Below are 22,234 nucleotides of genomic sequence, written 5' to 3'. Positions count from 1 at the left end.
CTCAATGTTAAATATTTATAGCTTCGGCTATATTATTCCTGCTGTTAGCTTGTTCACAATCAATAAAATGAAAATATAATCCCAAGATCTGTTCTACTGAATTGTTCTTTATATGCTCAAGAGGTGAAAATCTGGTCGAAAGAAAGGCAAACAAAGATTGGTCTTTCTTTTATAAAACCTCATTTTTTATCTTCTTATATGCTGCTTAAAAGCTGCTAAATACTTTACTTTTGAAGAACGATAAAATATTTCCTATATATTTTTCACTTACACTCTTAACTCCTTTATATCAGCCAAATCCTTCAGGTATACGATAATATTTCGTCCTTTTATTTGTGTTTTACTATATTCTTTATTCGTTATCGAAGCATTTGTTCTTATTGCTTCAACAGTTTATTTAGATTTATTCTTCATTGTTTTTCCGTTGTCTCATTCCATTCTTTTTCCGTTGGCTTTACTATAAGTTTATTTTATTTATTTTTTTGTTTTTATTATGTCTCATCACTATCTATGTATATTTTTCTATATTAGTTATTCTCATAAAAATTATATTCTATAAAATATAACATTACTATTCATCAAAGTATTATGCCCATATGGACAATATGGACGAAATCAGTTTCGCAAATTTCAGTTTATGTTTACATTTGTAACTTCAGTACCTAATTAGAATTTGGCAATGTAGTTTTTTGTTAATCTTTAACCTCTTACATTTCTTAGATTAAGCAGATTGCAGATTTATAATTTAATTACCAAAATAAATTTAATATTTTGCAGCCACTACCGCTATTCCCACCTACACAACTGTCGTTCCAGGTAAGTAAAGAAATAAAATGTTTTGTTTTATTAATAATGCTGTATTCACTAATTGTTGAATAGAAAATGTTTTCTACTTGTAATATAATATGAATTCACAATAGAACTGTTAATCCGTCAAATAAATTCGCTTTTATTATGTAGAATATCATCAAATCTGCCACGTAATATTTTATTACGTAACGTATTTTATTGGGTAACGTTATCTGCGAATTTCATCAATCATTTTTGGTCTTGTATGTTCAGCTATAAGTATGCTTTTTATGTCCACAAAATGTATATTAGTCCAGTCGTCAGAGATTTGACTTCTAAAATTTATATGAACGAGCTGAATTTTGCTAAGAATGTTAATTTTGTTTTCCACTCCTACAATACAAAGAATATGTAGCCATAAAAATATATTTCAAATAAAAAATGTAGCTGAGATAATTTTGAACAATAATGTTTATTAGCACTTTTTCTGTAGAATCAACTGTTCTCTCAGAAACAACGCTTGAATCGACCGACTGTTTTGAATGTCAGTTCATCATGATCATCATCAATTGGCTCTACAACTCTTTGTGAGTCTTGGCCGCGTTTACTGTTTTCTCCATTGTTGTCGGTCCTGAGCAGCTATTTCCCATTGCTGTATTCCCATTTTGCGTAGATTACTGGCTACTGCGTCCTTCCATCTATTTCTTGGGCGACCAACTGACCTGCTGCCATCGGGCCTTTCCCAGAATGTGGCGTTCAGGAGTCTTTCGTCACTCGATCTTAGTACGTGGTCCGCCCATCTTATTCGGTTTACTTTAATGTAGCGTACTATGTTTTCATCTCCATATACTGCCTGGAGTTCATCATTGTGTCTTCTTCTCCATTCTCCTGTTGTCTCTTCTCTGCAAGGCCCATAGATAGTCCGCAGTATCATTTCTTTCCAGTACCAGTAATGTTGTCGTTTCCCGCTGGTTCAGAGTCCATGTCTCGCTTCCATACGTTATTGTGGGATGAATTATTGTCTTGTAAACTCTTATTTTTGCTGATATTGAGAGTATTTTTGATTTAAGTACGGTCATTAATGAGTAATATGCCCTGTTTCCTGCAATTATCCTGGCTGCCACGTCCTTTTCATATTTATTTTCAGATGTTATGATCGCTTCCAGGTAGTTGAATTCTTTGACGACTTCACAGTTGTACTCATTGATTGTTACGTTTTGTCTAGCCCTTGGTCTTGGGTTCTTCGTAACCACCATGTACTTTGTCTTGTCCTCGTTGACCTTTAGACCAACTTCTTTGGCTCTGTTTTCGAATAGAGTGAAAACTTATTTTACATCTCTGGTGGATTGTACAATTATGTCCACGTCATCCGCAAATGCCAATTGTATTTTTGATCATTGGGCGGCAAATCCGTTTGTCAGTTGTAGTTGAGCTTTCCTTACCACATGTTCCAGTGCAAAATTAAATAGCAGGGGGGCGAGAGGATCGCCTTGCCTAAGCCCGGTGTCAATGAGGAATTCCTCCGACGTGGTGTTGCCAATTCTGATCCGTGCGGAAACGTTCTCTGTGCTCACCTGTACCAATCGTACCAGCTTCCCAGGTACTCCCATTTCTACCATGGTCTCCCACAATGCTTCTCTGCTAACAGAATCGTAAGCTTGTTTAAAGTTCACGAAGATTTGGTGTACATCGCGGTTAAATTCCCAGTTTTTTTCCAACACCTGGCGTAGGACGAATATCTGGTCTGTGGTCGACCTTTCCGGTCTGGATCCGCTTTGGTAGTCGCCTATTATTTCCTCTGCGTATGGAGTTAGCCTTCTAGATAGTATTGTTGATATAATTTTGTATGTTGTATTGATTAACGATATTCCTCTATAGTTCCGACATATTTGTTTGTCACCCTTCTTGTGGATAGGTACTATATGACTATCATGCCAGTGTTTCGGTATTTCTTCTCTTTCCCAGACTTCTCTTATAAGATGATATATCTCAAGGTGGAGCTTTTCTCCCCCTTTTTTAGTAGTTCCGCCTGTATGCCGTCTGGGTCTGGGGCTTTATGGTTTTTAGGGACGAAATTGCGGACTTTACTTCAGCTAGTGTGGGCCCTGGTATTTCAGGTTCGGCTAACTAGTATTGTCTTTGTTGCCCTGTCTTCATTAAATGTCAGTTACGCGAGTGAAATTTTTTAAATAAAATTTGAATTAACTCGACGGTAAAAATTCGATATCTTTTGAACAGAGATATAAAATTAAAATAAGTTTTAAAGGAGAAGGGTGCAGCTTTCGTATGAAATTTTTTATTTTGCTGCAAATAAAGTCAGTTTCTATAGAGTTGTTAAATAAATAAACGTTGCGCGATTTTTGCCATTTTTATGCCTAAAAAAATTTTTAATTCAAATTTTCACATTAGAAACAATTTCACGTCACGAAAAATGCTTCTACAAAGACGGCATTACATAGAATTTGTATCTGAGATTGTGTAGTTTCGAAAAAGGTACTCGTGCAATCGAAAAGAAGGAGTTTTAAAAGTTGTAGATCGTTTGTATTCTGAAAGTTTTAATTAAGTGTTGTTTAGGCATATTTCAAATGTTTCATATTTGTTGCAAAAACTCAAAATCGAAATTTCATGTTATATGTTTTGAAGATTATGCTCCAGCAATGAAATTCCATAGTCACCGGTCAATGAAAGTAATAAATTTTTATTGATCTCATGAAAATCGTAAAAAATAGAACAAATAGCGCAATGTTCATTTATTTAAAAGCTTTATAGAAACTGACTTCATTTGCTGCACTCTTTTCCTTTAAAACTCATTTAGATTTTTATTAAAAGGACACTCAAAAGACAACTTAGTTGATCAAGCGATATCAAATTTTTACTGACGAGCTGATATAAATTTTATTTAAAAAATTTCACGCCTGTAACTGTTATTCAAAATTGCTGGTCAAGCATTGTTTCCGAGAGAACTATTCATTCTACAGAATAGGTGGTAATAAACTTTATTGTTCAGAATTACCTCAGCTACATTTCTTGCTTGAAACAGTTTTTGCGTACAGATTCTGGCTAAACCGATGTTTTATCCTCCCCCCCCCCCTTACGTAAACTATCTTTTTTGGGGTTCACAAAATTAACATTCTCGGCCAAATTCAGCTTGTTCGTATGATTTTTAGAGGTTTAGTGGCATTTTCGTCTTTGATGACTGGAGTAATTATAGAATAAAAATTAGGAGAATATTTACAGAACGGTTTTAAAAGACATTTATAAGCTAGACAGTGGTAGGGATTTAAAAAGCAGGTGGAAAAAACTAAAAGAAAAAATAAAAAAAGCAGGCGACTTCGTCTTATCCAAGAATACAAAAAAAGGATTACCGTTGTTTGTGTAAAACGTATTCGTTTAATATTTAATGTAAAATAACGAGAAATGCAATATGGCCGCAGACGGCGGCGTCTGGGGCCATATTGCATTGCATTGCGTTGCTAAGAAAACTTTTCCTTTAAGCAGAAATTGAACAATATCAAAAAAGATTTTAAAAATAAACCATTCTGCAAATTCTATCAAGAAACAAAACGGGAGCGAACCCATAACACTTCAACAAGATATAAACCTAAAGAGAGAGATCCATTAGGTGAAATTAATCAAGATTTAGAAATATTTGCCAAATATTTCGAAAGTATGTTAAACGAAGATAATCAAAATAAAAAATGCAACTATAAGATGAAGTAGTAGTAGATGAAAACATTAATTAAGAAGCACTACCAAGGAATAAACTGTAACTATACTAAAAGAACAAAGATGATAAAAGATTCAAGAAGCCATGCCAGATTGGAAAAACCTAGCACGGAATAGAACTGGAAGAAAATTGTTGAAGTCTCTTGAGCCGCACTATATATTTGTGGCTTCGGTTGAGATATTACAATGTTTAAATATAGTTTTACAATATTTGTTACGGTTTTTGATTTAATTACACACATTTTAAATATTTAAAAATATGTACAACATTTCAGATAATCCCACAACAACTGATCCAGATTGCCCTACGACCGGTTCCACCAATATAATCTATCCATACGATTGTAGTAAATTTTACAGATGTGTCAATGGTCAGAAACAACTAAAGAATTGTCCCGAAAATATGTACTTCAATCCATCAATGGGCTCATGCGATTACATGGATAATGTTGAGTGCTGTAGGTATAGAGTATATGTTTAGACTTAAAAGTAATTTAATATAAGATGTTTACCAAAATAATCATTGCAACAAAATAGACCACTGAAGTCTATTATGTGATAAAGGTTAATTCACATGTGATTCATATCATTACAGATATCCAGTATTACATCTATGCCAATCTTTCCTGGTTGGTTGAGAGCCTTTTCTATTTCTGCTCGTAAAACTATTGGTTCTGCTTCTTCAATTTCAAGTTCTGCTTCAATAAAATAAAAACATTTAATTTAATTTTAATTTTTATATTTGGTACTGCTTGGTACCGTTTTACCATATATAATTTGATATTCTCACATTTACAAAATGGTTATTTTCATTTTTTTGTTACAGCTGTGACACCCTCACCAGTTGGTAAGTAAAACAAGATAGTATACTTTAAAATAAAAAGGTTTTGTAGTACCTATCTATCTACTTTTTTTTAATTTTATCAAATCATTAAAACTATTCTACTAAACTATATAAACTATATAAAAATAGTTCGGAAAATCCAGTTATGTACTTATGAATTTATATTAATTATAAAAAAAAAATCCAAATAGAATATTTTTATATCTATTTCAATTAAAAGAAAATATCAAGAATATTCTTTCAAAAGTTAACGAGATCCTGGAGTAAATATGTAAGGTCTCGTTTTATGCGGTGGATACGTTCCACAGGAAAGCGCATACAAAAAAAATTGCATAAAAAAAGACATTACTTGCCTTGAAAAAGTAGGGATATTAAAAGTAGCCTTCTAAAATTACAGTATTGTGCGAGTTAATGTGAACAAACAGAATTAATTTGTAAATATGATTTATTTAGGCCAAAGGTAAATTTAGGTACACTTACATGAGATTTTTTTATTAATTAGTATTTAATATGTCCCCCTTTTACTTTTATGAATTTCTGGAGTCTTCTAGGGATGGAATCCACAAGTTTTTTGCAATTGTTTGTGATTGCTTCATCTCTAAACCACACCTTAAGCACTGCTTCCACCATTTTTGTTTTTGTCTTACAGTCAAACTATACAGGCATAGTTTAGCCTTACATATTGCCCACAAATTTTCAATAGGATTAAGGTCAGGTGAATTCCCAGGCCAATCAAGAAGGGTAATATTATTATCCTTGAAATATTTTATCATAACCTTCGATACATGGCACGGAGCTAAATCTAGTTGAAAAATTGCAGTCTCTTCGGCCTGTACTTTGTCAAGCTCTATAGTTAAGCGTTGCCCTAGCATGGCTTTGTACTTTTCACTGTTCATCATACCTTCAACAGGAATAAGAGTGCCAGTTCCTGAGTATGAAAAACAGCCACAGAACATTTTTTTGGTGGGATGTTTAACTGTTTGGTTAATATGGCTAGCTGAAAGTGACTCATTGGCTGCCTTTCGTATGAATGTTGATCGCTAGCCCTGCACTAGGAAGTGGGTCTCATCAGAAAATAATACTTTTTTCCAATCTTCTGCACTCCAATGAGCGTATTTTTTGCCCAATTTAGTATTTTTTTCATCATAGGCGCTGTCAGAACTTGTTTCTTCTGCGGTCTCACGGCTCTTCTCTCTCCTTCTAAGAGACGTCTGCGTACCGTTGAGTCGTGAATTTTTATTCCAGCCTTTTCTAAATCTTGCTGGAGGTCATAGCTTGTTTTTCTGGGATGAAGTTTGCTATCGCGCAAAAGAAAGTCTTCATCTCGAGGAGTAGTGTTCCGTTTTCTTCCACATTTTCCTTTCCGCTGCACTTCAACTGACCCTGTTTCCTTTTTTTGTTTAATTATTTTGTTTACTGCACCCAAACTTACACAACACTCCTTTGCAATGTCCCTCTAAGTCATTGGTGTATGCTCACTAAGTGTTATGATTCTTTCTCTTTTCCTAGGAGTGATATACATATTAAAAAGTTAAACAGGATTGCACAGTTAAATCAATGAAACTCACACTAACTTGCACATAACCTGAGATACAACAAAATATAATAATGATATAAAACACAAAGCACGTGTTTTGAACAATATACTAATACGGTTTTGAGGTTATGGTTTTTTGACAAAACAGTTGACAGAATATTCACAGCAGGTGTGCCAACTTATGAAAACTGAATTTCGATCTCTGTTTACATTAATTCGCACAATACTGTACATAAAATCAAGACAAAAACAAAAAAGTTTCCAGAAATTAAAAGAAATAGGCTGCATGATAACTTACTTTGAATATCTGAAAGAAATTATACAAAAGCTTAAAAAAAACTGGTCCATTTTTCTATTCTTGTATTCGACTATTTTTATTCATATCGTGTCGATAATCAGGAAAACGGAGGAACCTGTTTATTGTACTAGTATTTAATTTATTGTAATTTTCCAACGAAATTGATTGTCTTTGATGATTTCTTTTCTCCATTTGCCCAAATTAAATCTTAAAAAAGAAATAAAAAAAATTAGAGTTACAATATTAATAAACAGAATTTACAGTAAAAACAAAAAATTTATTTTTTCATCCAAAATAGTCAATTGGGTTTATGATTGACTCCAAAACATTCCAAACACATAAATGGTTGAGAGGTACAATCCGGGCAGTAAGTGTATACTCTTTTTGCTTTGTTCCGGGCAACATATCGTCCTTCTTCTTCTTTCATCTTGGCGTAACAAAAGACACACATTAGTCGAACTCTTTTGTTACTTTCATCCTTTTTTGTTTGTAAGAAATGCGTGTTTTTTATGAGTCTTTGTTGGTATCTCCGTTATATTTAAAAGATCTTGTACCAGTTGTTCCCTAAATAATCGTATTTTTGTGAGGTTTATTTGAATTTTAGAGGCTGTAGGACTTTTAACAACCTTATACATTAGAAATGCATTTACAATTGAAATTCCAAGCAGGTATTCAAAGGCAAGCTTTCGATACCACTTAACGCCCTTGCGTAGTGTAGAAGCATAAGTCGATAATTGGTCGGACACATCAATTCCTGGTTTTCCCTTGTTGTACGCTACCACTATCTCCGGATTTTCTTTTGTTTATTTTTTACGACTCTTTCGTCGCGCCATTTCATTACCACTATCCCATTTTCGTTTTCTCGTGCTATTAATTCACCCCTTTTTAATTGTGCAGACATAACATTTTGGGGTAAGTGTTTTCTCTTGCTTCTAACTGTTACCACAGTGTGTGTATTTCTATCAAGAAGTGATAATGTTAAGTTATAATTGGTGTAGAAGTTGTCGATATATAATGTGCGGCCTTGATCTAATAGATTTTCTGAAAACTGAAGCTGAAGGCAAACTGCCTGATCCAATCCAACATTTTTGTCATAGTCATCAGATTTCGCAGCATAAATCTTAGTATTTCAAGTGTAACCATTGATAGAACATAGTTTGAACACCTTCACACTATACCTATGAGCTTTGTTTGGTATATATTGACGGACTATTAGTCTACTACGCCAAGGAACTAATGTTTCGTCTATTACAAAGTCTTCTCCTGGAAAATATGTTGTTTGAAATTTTCTATTCAAAATATCTACAAGAGGCTGTATTTTATTTAGACGATTTTGTAAACTACTATTCTCCGAAAAATGAATAAAACGAAGCAGCAACCCAAACCTGTTACGAGACATTACATTTGAAGCAACACTGTTTTGATAAATTTATTTATTTGGCCAGTAAGATGCACTACTACCATATTTCACTAACCCCATCCAAATTAGAAGACCAAAAAGTTGTCTTATTTTTTGATTATTTGTCGAAACCCATTATTTCAAGCGACTCGATCGTGATGTATTTCGGCTGTTATCATTTGTGCTTCAGCATATTTATTTGTCTGATCGACTATAAAATTTATAACCTCATCGTCAATAAACAAACAAAATGTCTCGTAAGCCGATAAAGTATTCGGTAAATTTACCTGTAGGCCATGCTTTCCTGTAAAAGGAAAATCTTTGTGACGACCCTCGTACAAATTCCAGTTGGGCGTATCTGGAACAGTGTTCAATTCTGGTTCTGTTGCTTCTTGCAAATCGTCATTTGCTTCATCTTCACTTTCTTGATTTTCTTCAGCTTTAAGATCTTGCAGTTTTGATTCCATGCTTTCTACAGATTCTTCTAAATCTAATTCATAATCGGATTCAAAATTTGGGTCGTTCAAAGAATCGTCTGAGTCGTAGTCTAAACATCTCACATCACTTTTACTATCATCACTTTCTTCTAGTAATGCTCTTAATTCCTCTATTGACAATCCTTTACGCTTAAACATTATTTTTCTTTGCGTACGATGTACTCACGACCGAATTCAACCTTGTACTGACATCATATAACTGCATCGTCTCGACTCGTCGTATCGTCGCGCATATTCGCTCCGTGCGTGACCATGGTAGGGGTACCTTGAAACGATGCCAGCGTGCGTAGCGGCGAAATATGACAAAATTGGACACTATCTTTTTACGCATAAATTTTATTAAAAATATGTGCAAATACATGTTGCGTATTTAGTTGTGCTAATAATAGCAAAAATAGTAAGTGTAGTTTTTATAGGTTCCCAAAGATTACATATAAATTAGAGAAAAGAAAAAGATGGATCCGTGCTATTAATATGAAAAAGGAAATATCACATAACCTCATTTTTATGCAATTGAAATAGGAAATATTTAAATAATTTACCTTAAATGATATTTTATAAGGCTTCAAGCTAACTGCAGAGTGCCTGATGACTTTGGCTTTTATATCATAACTTTTACTATTACTGTTTTTAATTATATGCTCTTTCACGTGAAAAACTTTTCTTTTCCGGTTGGGTTTAAAAAGATATATTATGATGAATTTTGAGAAACCCAGTTTTTAATACTACATTTATTTTGTACATAAACTGAAAAAATATAATTAAAAAGTTAATTATTAATAATTGTCAATTTCGCCTGTATTTAACAATGTCAAACATATGTCATATGTTTAACCTGAAAATTGGTAGGTCCAAAACTGTTAGATGAAGGCGGTAGGTGTCGCGTCAGTCACGTCGGAGCGAATACGGCTGATGTGGCCCTGAGCGATGAATCCATGCTCACGAGGCCAAGTCGGACATACTTGAGCGACATATTTTTTAAGTAAAATCAAGGGCTATTTCAATCAATTTAGGGTTCTATGAATGCGAAATCACTAAAAGTAATACACGAAAATATACGCGTACCCCCAGATTTTTTTTTGAAAATAGCTCTGGCGATCAATGTGTTAATTTATTTCAGCTGAAATACAACCACAGTTGCTTTGTAGGAGGCCACACATGTAATGCGTAATATAATGTTATATAATGCTAAAAGATGCATAGTGTCACTCAAATATGAGCGACGCGGCGCTATATGATATACAAGAAAAATCGTGGTGTCGGACATATATGAGCGACGTGGCCTAATACGCACTATTGGTGGCGGCCATATATGTCCGACGTGACGATCAATGTGTTAAAATGGCAAAAACCTCTTCTGATGAAAAACAAAACTTTACGACACTCACATAAAATCTTTCAATCCGAAAACCGTGCTGTTTATTATACTGCAACTTAGAATCAGCAATTTTAAACAACTTTATTATAAAATTATACATTATAAAACGTTATAAAACATATACAATTATAAAACGAAACACCGCTAAGAGAAAAATTATTTTAAAACAATAAGAGATAATACCTTTTAATGCGAAACTCGCAATGATGTAATAGGGACATCAGGTAACAAGGGAATCCCCGAATTGCAAAGGCTCACTTTACTGAATAGTTAATGTTTAATTATAATAGTTAATAATAGAAATTTTTGAATGAAGTACAACTTTAAAATGTATGTATATATATGTATATATATTATGGTGATATCGTTGTTTACTATTATTATTATTTCAGATACATCGACAGCCGCCCCTGTATCGACTTTACAGCCCGAAACTACAAGTACAGGTTAGTAATACTTCATAGATATAATAGGGGCTACTGTGAAATTATTCAGAGCACCTTGATAGATTTTCAGACTGGCCTGAAACAATTCACGCTGCACTGAATATTTAAGAGACCCAAAAATGATTACAAATTACACAGAATTAGGCTGGCCTAGATATTAACCTCGCGAAAACAGAGTACCTATCTACAAGTGAAGAAGACATAGAAGATCTACAGATTGATGACAACGTAACAATCAAAGGAAAGGATAAATTCAAATATCTGGGGTTTATAATCACGAAAAAGGCAACAACAGAGGAAGAAATTACACAAAGATTAGGACAAACAAGAACAGCAATCCGACAACTTAACTCAGTATGGTGGGATAGACACCTAAATATGAAGACAAAAACGCAGATTTATAAAACATTAGTGCGAAGTATTATGGCATATGGGGCCGAAAATTGGATCATAAACAAGAAAAACAGCAGTAAGATAATAGCAACAGAGATGGAATGCCTGCGAAGATGCTGCAGAGTAACAAGAATGGATAGGAGAAGTAATGACGAAATAAAGCAAAGAACATCAATAGAAACAGACATACTAACATATATAGAACAAAAAAGACTAAAGTGGTATGGACATGTAAGAAGAGCTAGCGACAGCAGATGGATAAAGAGAATAACCGAATGGAGCCCCATAGGAAGGAGGAAAAGAGGACGACCCCGAAAATCCTGGAGGAACAAAGTAGACGACGCCATGAGTAAGAGAGGATTAAACGATGGAGAATGAAACAACAGAGAGAGATGGAAACGGTTGAGCGAGGGAAGGCAGTGAATACTGTAGAATCCCTAAATATATATATATATATATATATATATATATATATATATATATATATATATATATATATATATATATATATAGTTGTCAACCAAGAAATATTCGAAATGCCTAGAAATATGCTGAAGTACACGAAAGGCCTTGTTACAGTAATTCTCGTGTAGTATGTTTGTTGTGTTCGATTGTAATATGGCTAACTCTGTTTCCATTTTAATTTCAGCTAAACCTACAAATGCTCCTGTTACTGCCCCCACATCTGTAACCACAGTAGGTACGTATCATTCGCACATAATTTTGTTAGGTAGTTTAGATTTGTAACAACTTTATATATATTAAAGATCATCATCAGCATCATCCTTAGCCCTTTGTGTCCACTGCTAGACATAGACCTCCCTCATTTTTGACCACTGTGCTTTATCTTGAGCACTTTTCATCCAATTTTTCTAGTTCCATTCTGTTCATATATTTTTCGATTTCTTCTATTTTTTTTTTCTGTGTTTTGCCTCCCTTGATACAGACTTGCTTATCAATATTCTATCAACCCATATTTTGCCAATAACAATAAAAATGAGGGAAATATTTTTAAACACATACGTGTTTTTGACAATAAATCAGTGTAATTAAAACAAAAATGAAAAAAAAAATTCTAAATGTTTTATTTTTTATATAGAAAAAGGACTGGTGCATTTATACACCACTGGTAAATACAATTCATTTTTTTTTAAATTTGTTTTCAATTAATTTTATGAAGGTTTAAGTGTATTATTTTGTTAACTACTAGCATATACACATTTTATGCGATTTTATAATTCGGTTAAATATGTTTTTCACTTAAGTCATGATCATTTATTATTTTAACTTCTACTCCAGTACGTTTTTTGATGAAATTTCTGATAACCAATCATTTTCCAATTGAATAATGTCAAGATAAAATTAAAAAAAAACGATGACACATTTTTACTTTTGTTTATATGTCATTATCGCTAAGAATCAAATATGGAGAATCGGGAGAATAAGAAATTAATAAAAAATCACCATTTTTTTTTACAAATGAAACCGTTTTTCATCAATTTTGTGACTATTCCAACAAATTGGAATAATGGTTGCCATTTCATTTATTTTTTATGTTTTAGCACCATCCACTGTATGCGAAGGTAAAGCAAATGGAGCATTTGTGGCTAATCCTGACAATTGTAAACAATATTATGAATGCGCCAACGGCCAGGCGTATTTATTTGACTGTCCAACTGGAACGATTTGGAACGAGGTTATAATGAGCTGCAGTTACTCAGAAAACGAATGTTAGAATAGGTGATTCTGTCGACCGACTGTCAAAAAATATTTTTAAAATATTTATTGCGTTTATGAATTATTGTTCTCTTTAAAGTTATACCTCAAAAATTTTATTTTTTTATTGTAAAAGTATTGCATTTTTATGTAAGTGGTTGATATTAATATTGTTATACTTATATCTGAGACAGAAAATAAATAAAATGAAATAGAAATGCATTTATCTTGTGTATTATTTATTTTTAAAAAGTACTCAACTAAAAATACAAAAAAGTTCCGTAAATTGGTAAGAGCCTATCTATCTGAAAGACCATATTATTCAGTGAAAGAGTTTCTTAACGAATAACTAAGAACAAAGAAAGGTACAAGCAACTAAAGTATTTTTATATTTATTTGGGTATCACATGCAGCAACTTAAACTTGTTGGTAAACTAGTTCGTAAGGTTTTATTATGCAATTTGCAGTTTAGTTAAATTTTGCAATGGATTGTATATTTTATTATCTTTTATATTGTGATATTTACGATTTCTTTAATTTTAGAAAATTTTAAATTGTAATTGTTATTTTTTTGACTTTTTGTAAGCTTTGTTCATAAAATTGTACAATTTTCAATGACAATAAAGCATATTTCTATTCTCTAAGATCCAGATTTTATAATTCAGGAAACATTTGATCTCTTAAACCTTTCTGTTGTATAAGGATCCACATTTTGTTACGATAAAGACTGTTCTTTAGTTGTTGCAATTAAGTGTCAGCTTGTGGATTTTTATCTTCTAACAATAACATTAGTTACATCAAATATTATCTAGTGGTTGTCGTGTGTATTTCCCGTTTTGCCTTCCTCTGGATCATCTCTCCCTCTTGTCATTTCCCCATTACTGAGGATTGTGGTTTCTTCCAATATTCCTAACAATTTTTCTTCATTGGTCTCTATCTTCAGCTGCTCTATGAGCTTAGCAAAATGAGTTTGCATCTGAATTCTTAATTTGGTCAGACCATCTAGTTGGTAATCGTCCTCTCGATCTTCTTCCCGGAACGTTTCCAGAAACAATTAATCTCTCCAAACATCGTCACCTCTGCGAATCACGTGACCAAAAAATTGCAGAATACGTTGCAGACTTTTTGTGAACAGACTTTTTTTACTCGCGAGGTGGTTTAGAATGGAAACGTTTGTGCTATGAGCTGTCTAAGGTATACGCAGCATTCTTCTCCAGCACCACATCTCAAAGGCATCAATTTTTTGGCCCTTACGTCCGCGAAGAGTCCAAGTCTCTGCCCCATATAGAAATATTGAGAATACAGGTGCATTCACCAGTATCATCTTGATATTTTGAGAGATAGATCTGTCTTTCCAAATTTTAGTTAGGCGACTACTCCCATTTTTTCCTATACCAATACGTCTCCGAACTTCTGCTTCACAGTTACCGTCATTTGGTATACTAGACTCGAAATAGACAAAACTGTCCACTATCTGGTATTCCTGTAACATGTGAGTCAGTTGAACAGTGTGGAATCTATCGACCACCATTATTTATGTCTTAGATTTATTGATTTTTAGACCAACTTTATTACTTTGGTACTCAACTCCTCGCAGGGAATTAAACATATTTTGCTCATTTGCTGCTATAAGTGTAGTGTCATCAGCAAATCTTAAATAGGAGATTTTCCTACCAGCCACTGTTACTCCACCGGCCCAACCATTTAAAGCCATCCTCATGATATGTTCACTATAAATGTTGAATAAGTCAGGTGACAACTGATAAAGACAATTGGTTTGAGAACTTCTGATCTAGTCGTACTGTCGCTATATTGGACTGGTACAGATTTTTAATGTCACCAGGTGCATTGATATGCCCATTTCTATTAAAATGGACCACAGATTTCTCCAGCTTACATAATTAAATGCCTTTTGGTAGTCAACGAGGCATATAATCATAGATACTTGAAATTCTTTAGTATTATCAACGAGTTGTCTCAGGTTCAGGATTTGTCCCCGTGTACCTTAACCCTTTACAAATCCCGCTTGTTCCTGAGGTATTTGGTAATGTAGATAGGTTTTTAATCCATTTTTGATGATAGGCAACAATATTTTACTAGCATGTTGTTGTAAAAACAACATTTTATATTAATTTCAGTTTATTTTTCGTTTCCACAAATGTTGAATTTTATCTTAGCGACAGACTGTATTTGACAGACTGTCAAAAGTGCGGTAAAAAAGTGCATTTAGTTTTCTCTATAGTCGCGCGCCCCTAAAACGCCGGTATAAAAATGAACAATTTATTAAAGCGAACTCTTTATTTAGTAATAGTTCCTTTGTAAATATTTTCTCGGTATTAAATGTGTAGTATCGATTAATTACGCTTATTTTTCTCTAAGTACAAACCCCTATAAAACCAAACACATACTGAACCATCGCCGTGAAGTCTGCTTATCTATATCGAAGGAAACTCTTGTACAGTCCATGGTCCTAAAATATTTGGTACTGTACACGCACGGGGAAAGGAATTTAATAAGCTTTCTCCCGAACAATTGTTGGAGATCAATCAAAGTTCCAGCATTATTTTTGGTCCTAACGCGACGGATTTTGTGTTTGGTGATCGCGTTATTTGTACTTTACTCTTAGGTTTGCATATTTATATAAATGTGATTAAAAGACCCTCGAAAAGACTAATGTGTCGCGATAAACTCTAAAACAAAAGGACAGAAGTGAATTTTATCTGGTGTTTGTGCCTGTTGCTGTAAACTACTGGACAAATTGGGTGAGATTTTTCCATATTATAATTTCGCTTATGCACAAAGTGAACCGCTTTTCAAAAAGACTATCTCTTTAAAAAATTTATTAGTAGACATTTGTAGACATTTACCGCGTGTGCGAAAAATTTAATTGAAAAGTAAACTCTCAGTGTAATTTAAGACATTTATCGCGTTTTAATAAACTATAAACTCTCTCGCCGTGTGCTACACATGTTATTATATGATATAAACATTATTGACTCTATTCTCGTTGTGTGCTCTACAGGTTATTATAATATAAACATTATTGACTCTATTTTCGCCGTGTGATACAGATATTAGTATATAATATAAACATTAATTTCTCTAAAGAATTCGGTGTTTGCACGGCCTTAGGCATTTGTTTTTGTAGTAGTACCTTTTGTTAAAGTCAAAATGGAAGATCTCAAGAAGAAGAGAAAACCACTGAAGGCCAAGATTACCAGAATAGCGAACTGGTTACTAGAAAACGCAGATGCAGAAACTGACGGTCTCCAGTTTCAACTCAGACACACCGAATTGAAAACATGTTATCTGAAATATGAAGACGTGATGGATCAGATTGAAGAAATCGATGAAACCGATTCTGAAACAGAAGACAGGGTACTGATGGAGGAAAAATACTTTTCTACACTAGCTGGACTGCAGCATAAGATGGAAGCTTTAAAGTTACCCTCCCACTCGCTCATCTCAAACGATACTCCACCAACTGTAGCCACTGCTAAGGTTAGGTTGCCGGAAATTACGATGCAGGTATTCTCAGGAAACTTCGCCGATTGGAACGCGTTTTATCAGCTATTTGAAACGCTAATAATCAATAATGTAGAGCTAAACAATGTGCAAAAATTTATATATCTGAAATCTTTCTTAAAAAATGAACCTTTACATTTGATAGAAAATATAGAAGTTGTAGAAGAAAATTTCCGGATCGCTTTGGACACGCTTAAGAATAGATACGAAAATAAATCGCGTGTGATTATTTTACACATCCAAAAATTGTTAAAGGCTCCATCTTTAGCTAAAAGTAACGCAAAATCATTACGAGAATTTTTAACTCTTTGTAAACAAACTTTACTTGCTCTTAAAAATATGTCTGTACCTATCGAACATTGGGATTTACTATTGATCGAAGTATTTTTACAAAAATTAGATTTCGCGACGCATAGGTCATTTGAGTATGAAATAGATTCAAAGGCTTTACCTACTCTCTCACAGTTTTTTAGTTTTCTCGAGAAAAAAACATCATAAAAACCTCAATTAAAAACATCTTTGTTTTCATCAGTTAATTTACAAACAAACTCGTTTTCGGATACTAATTGTATATGTTGTAAAAGTAATTCTCATAAAATTTATCAGTGTAATGATTTTAAATGTCTCTCTTTACAGGAAAGATTTAATTTTGTAAAAGGTAAGAAACTTTGTTGGAATTGTTTGGGTAATAAACATTTTTCTCAAGATTGCAACTCTTCACGCTCATGTAGTATATGTAAGAAAAGACATCACTCGCTCTTGCATAGTACCTCTGAAAATGTCTCTTCCTCTAGGAACACGAATAGGCAATCTTTCTCGATTGATCGCAACGCTCAAGCTCCCAAACAGTCTCAAGGCTCTTCCAGTCGTGTTGCTCACACATCTACTCCGCCTTCATATAATTCTCATACCCAAAACGAAGCTTCTACCAGTTCGTTCAAACCTCCTTTAGAAGTACAAAATACTGCAGATTCTCATACAGCCACTTCTCTCTCTGCTTTATCAGTTAAAACTGATGTATTGTTGGCTACCGCTTTAGTGACAGTGTATTCTAAAGATGGCAGACCTATGCATGCCAGGGCGCTCCTAGATAATGGGAGTCAACATTCGTTCATTTCTCGTGATTTGGTTGAGAAGTTAAACCTCACCCCTTATTTTAAACAGTTACAGATATCAACCATATCCGAAAACACCTCAATGTCAAATCAAATGATTAACATAGAATTTTTTCCCTATAATGTGAAGGATAGAAGTTTCAAAACTTCTTTTGCTGTACTTGATAGTATAACCTGTAGGCTTCCTAAAGCTACCCTAGATAGAAGCAAAATAAATGTTCCACCTAATCTCACTCTCGCAGATCCCTCGTACTCTGTTCCCGGTAAAATTGATTTGGTTCTAGCTGGCGACATCTATAGCGAATTATTGACTGATGGATTCATTCGTTTAGGAAAGAATCTTCCCATTCTTCAGAATACCCACTTAGGTTATGTTATTTTTGGTACTATTCCCCCTCATGTCTTTCATCGGAGTTCAAACTTGGCTATTTCTCAGTCAAATGTTTCTCTCTTTGTTCAGTCCGAATCCGAAGAGAATAATTTAGATAAATTGATACAACAATTTTTCGAAATTGAAGAAGTTCCCCACGTTAGTAAATTAACCCCCGATGAGGAATTGGCTGAACAAATATTTAATAAAACCACTCGTATTTTACCTTCGGGTCGTTTTCAAGTAAACCTACCACTTGTCTGCGAAAATGCGCATAAAAAATTAGGTGAATCTTTTAAAGTAGCTTTAAAGAGATTTATTAATTTAGAAAATAGGCTCTTAAAAAATGAAAATACATACGCTCAATATAAGTCGTTCATTAGTGAATATCTTTTTCTCGAACATGCTAGAATAGTCCCTCTCTCTCTTACTAATGAAAATTTAGAAAATAAATATTTTCTCCCGCATCACTGTGTAGTAAAGGAAGAATCCTTAACAACAAAACTTAGGGTTGTTTTCGATGGTTCGATGAAAAGCTCTAGTAGTTACTCGTTAAATGATATCCTACTCAAAGGTCCCACTCTTCAACCGGAACTTTTTGATATTTTGCTACGCTTTCGATTATATTCCTTTGTTTTCACAACTGATATACAAAAGATGTACAGACAGGTTAAAATCAATCCTGATCAAACCTTTCTGTTAAACATACTTTGGCGTGACTCCCCGGAAAAAGATATTGAGTGCCTGGAATTGCAAACAGTTACATATGGAACTAAAAGCGCCAGTTTTCAGAGTACTCGCTGTTTAATGGAACTGGCAAATACTCATCAAACTGAATATCCCCTGGCCAGTGACGCTCTTCAAAATAATTGTTATATTAATGACATTCTCTACGGTGCTAATGATGAGCAAACTCTTCTCAAAGCTCACAAGGAATTAACTAGTTTACTTGGAACAGCATGTATTTCTCTACATAAATGGTGTTCTAACACGGACTCGTTTCTAAAAAACATTTCTTCTCTCTCTTCAAACTCTTCTTATGTCATAGCTCCAGATAATTGCTCTAATAAGGTTTTAGGTTTATGCTGGAATCCTGTTCTTGACACGTTTTCAATCTCTCTTCCAGATTTCACCCTAAAGAACTCATACACTAAGAGAGAAGTACTGTCAATGATTGCCCAAATATTTGATCCTCAAGGTCTTATTAATCTCGTTACAGTTGTCGCTAAGCTTATAATGCAAAAGATTTGGATTTCCAAAATCAGTTGGAACGATACCATTGACGCAGATACGTTACATGAATGGCTAAGTTTTATTAGCAGTCTCTCTCATTTTAAGGACTTAAGTATACCTAGATGTCTCTTTTTAAGTCAAGAAATCACTGGTGTTGAGATTCACTCATTCTCAGATGCAAGTTTAAAGGCTTATGGAGCTTGTATCTACTTACGTGTGACCTATAAATCAGAACAGGTGTCTTGTTCCCTTCTAGCATCTAAGAGTCGCGTTGCTCCGTTAAAACCCTTGACCCTTCCAAGATTGGAACTCATGGGTGCTCTATTGTGTAGTAAACTCACAGCAAAGATTGCTAATATTGTTAAAGAAAAGTTATCTCAATTAGACTCTAGAAATATGTGGTCGGATTCAGAAATTGTTCTCGCTTGGCTTCGTTCACATCCTTCTCGTTGGACCCAATTTGTAGCAAATAGGGTTGCACAAATTTTAGATAATTCTCCTAATGCTCACTGGAGGCACGTACGATCCAAAGAGAATCCTGCCGACATACTCTCCCGAGGAATGCTACCCTCTGAATTAATAAATTCGTCCTTATGGTTTCATGGTCCTCCATTTTTAAATCAACTTCGGTTGGATTTATTGAAATACAACCCAAAAGGGTATACTTCCAAGTTGCCTGAAGAAAGGAAAATCATTCTCCACGCTCGAAATGATCAAATAGATTTCTTCACCTCACTTTCTGATAGGTTCTCCAATTTTTCAAAGTTTGTAAGAACTTTAGCCTATATGTTTAGATTTGCTAATAATGCTAAACCGCTTTCTCGCAAGTTAACTAATACCCTTGAAGTCAGCGAACTTCAAAACGCTGAACTTAAGATTATTAAGATGCTTCAGTATTCCAACTTCTCGAGTGAGATTTCTGAGCTTAAGAAAGGTAAAACTCTATCTAATAAGTGTCTTTTACCCCTAAATCCCTTTTTGGATGAGAATGAAATGCTCCGGGTGGGAGGTCGCCTCAGAAACTCAGACGTTACCTTTGATCAAAGATACCCTCTTCTCCTCCCCTCAAAAAATCGTGTAGTTCGTCTCATCCTCCACAGAGAACATGTCAGACTCTGTCACTCAGGTCCTCAAAATACTTTGTCACAAATTCGTCTCAAATATTGGCCTTTAAATGGACTACGAGAAGTCAAGAAGGTCACTCACCAATGTATGGTTTGTTTTAAGTTTCGTGCCAAACCCGCTACCCAGATCATGGCAGATCTACCAAAAGAACGTTTAAACTCCTCTCGAGTGTTCGCTCACGTCGGATTAGATTTTGGCGGCCCCTTTCAGATAAAGTCTTCCAACCTTCGTAAGGCTCCTTTATTAAAATCGTATATTGCTCTTTTCGTTTGCTTGTCGACTCGAGCTGTTCATATTGAAGTCGTTTCCGGCCTCTCTACGGAGACGTTTCTTCTCGCTCTAAAACGCTTTATTAGCCGTAGAGGCCTCCCTCAAACAATATTCAGTGACAACGCCACGAACTTTCTTGATGCTCGCAACCAGCTGTTTGAACTCTATAAGTTTTTCAAGAAAAAGGAAAGCTCTCGTTCTATTAAGGAATTTTTGGCCTCATCTCATATTCGCTGGAAAACTATAGTTCCTCGAGCCCCTCACCATGGTGGTATTTGGGAAAGTGCTATAAAGAGCGCAAAGCATCATATGCGTAGGCTCCTTGGCAATGTTAAGCTTACGTTCGAAGAATTCACTACAGTTCTCGGTCAAATTGAAGCTGTGCTCAACTCCCGGCCTCTTTGCTCCCTTTCAAATGACCCCTCCGATTTTACGTATCTTACTCCTGGACACTTCTTGATTGGACAATCTCTTACGTCCTTTCCTGAAAAAGATGTGATCCACATTCCTGAAAACAGATTGAATTTATGGCAACATTTGTCCAAACTCCAACAAGTGTTTTGGAAAAAATGGTCTATCGACTATTTGAATAGACTTCAAAATCGCCCTAAATGGTTTCTCCCTCATAAAAACCTAGAACCTACCGATCTCGTGTTGCTGATTGAAGACAACACTCCTCCTCTTCATTGGGTACTAGCAAGAGTTATTGAGGTCTTTCCCGGAAAAGATGGGAGAGTAAGAATTGCCTCGGTGAAAACTAAAGATGGAGTCTTCAAGCGCTCTATTACAAAATTGTGTCCTTTACCCAATGACGATTTAATTTAAGTTAGTATAAGATGATAATTGTAATGTATTTTTTCTTCCGCATGCTCTCTTGGCATAATATAATCTGTTTATTTGTGTTAAAGCCAACGCTTCAACGGGGGCGAGTATGTTGTAAAAACAACATTTTATATTAATTTCAGTTTATTTTTCGTTTCCACAAATGTTGAATTTTATCTTAGCGACAGACTGTATTTGACAGACTGTCAAAAGTGCGGTAATAAAGTGCATTTAGTTTTCTCTATAGTCGCGCGCCCCTAAAACGCCGGTATAAAAATGAACAATTTATTAAAGCGAACTCTTTATTTAGTAATAGTGCCTTTGTAAATATTTTCTCGGTATTAAATGTGTAGTATCGATTAATTACGCTTATTTTTCTCTAAGTACAAACCCCTATAAAACCAAACACATACTGAACCATCGCCGTGAAGTCTGCTTATCTATATCGAAGGAAACTCTTGTACAGTCCATGGTCCTAAAATATTTGGTACTGTACACGCACGGGGAAAGGAATTTAATAAGCTTTCTCCCGAACAATTGTTGGAGATCAATCAAAGTTCCAGCACATGTGTTATTAGTGACAGTGTGCGGTAGTTTTCATATCTGGTAGTAGTTTCTTTATTTGTTAAGCGGGGTATAAATTGAGGTACACCAATCAGATGGCTATTTTCCTGAATTGCAAACATCCACGCAAATAGAATGCATGTAATCCTTTGATACCTAGTACATGTAGTATTTCACCTGGTATTAA

At 34.4% G+C, this 22,234-nt stretch overlaps 2 protein-coding genes across 6 annotated transcripts in view; both read left to right on the top strand.

Annotated features, from left to right (window-relative positions):
* The window catches only part of LOC140439134 (peritrophin-48-like), a 51,818-nt gene extending 38,573 nt beyond the window's left edge, over positions 1–13,245 (top strand). For 4 of the 5 annotated variants that reach the window (XM_072528849.1, XM_072528850.1, XM_072528848.1 and 1 more), the window contains 6 exons: positions 778–816; positions 4,791–4,973; positions 5,342–5,362; positions 10,861–10,914; positions 11,957–12,007; positions 12,870–13,245. In XM_072528849.1, the coding sequence (XP_072384950.1) occupies positions 778–816; positions 4,791–4,973; positions 5,342–5,362; positions 10,861–10,914; positions 11,957–12,007; positions 12,870–13,042 (521 nt within the window). In that variant the 3' untranslated portion in view covers positions 13,043–13,245. The remainder of the gene's footprint in view (positions 1–777; positions 817–4,790; positions 4,974–5,341; positions 5,363–10,860; positions 10,915–11,956; positions 12,008–12,869) is intronic. The other variant, XM_072528847.1, reaches the window with a different exon arrangement.
* Positions 13,246–16,194: 2,949 nt separating this feature from the next.
* On the top strand, positions 16,195–21,486 carry LOC140438559 (uncharacterized). Its single transcript, XM_072528220.1, has 2 exons — positions 16,195–16,929; positions 17,185–21,486. The coding sequence occupies exons 1-2, from the start codon at positions 16,195–16,197 to the stop codon at positions 21,484–21,486; spliced, it is 5,037 nt and encodes a 1,678-aa protein (XP_072384321.1).
* The last annotated feature ends 748 nt before the right edge of the window (positions 21,487–22,234 follow it).

Source organism: Diabrotica undecimpunctata, chromosome 4 (assembly GCF_040954645.1).
Source record: "Diabrotica undecimpunctata isolate CICGRU chromosome 4, icDiaUnde3, whole genome shotgun sequence".
Classification (NCBI taxonomy): Eukaryota; Metazoa; Arthropoda; class Insecta; order Coleoptera; family Chrysomelidae; genus Diabrotica; species Diabrotica undecimpunctata.
The sequence above is the reverse complement of the archived record's forward strand: the minus strand, read 5'-3'. Positions and strand labels throughout refer to the sequence as shown.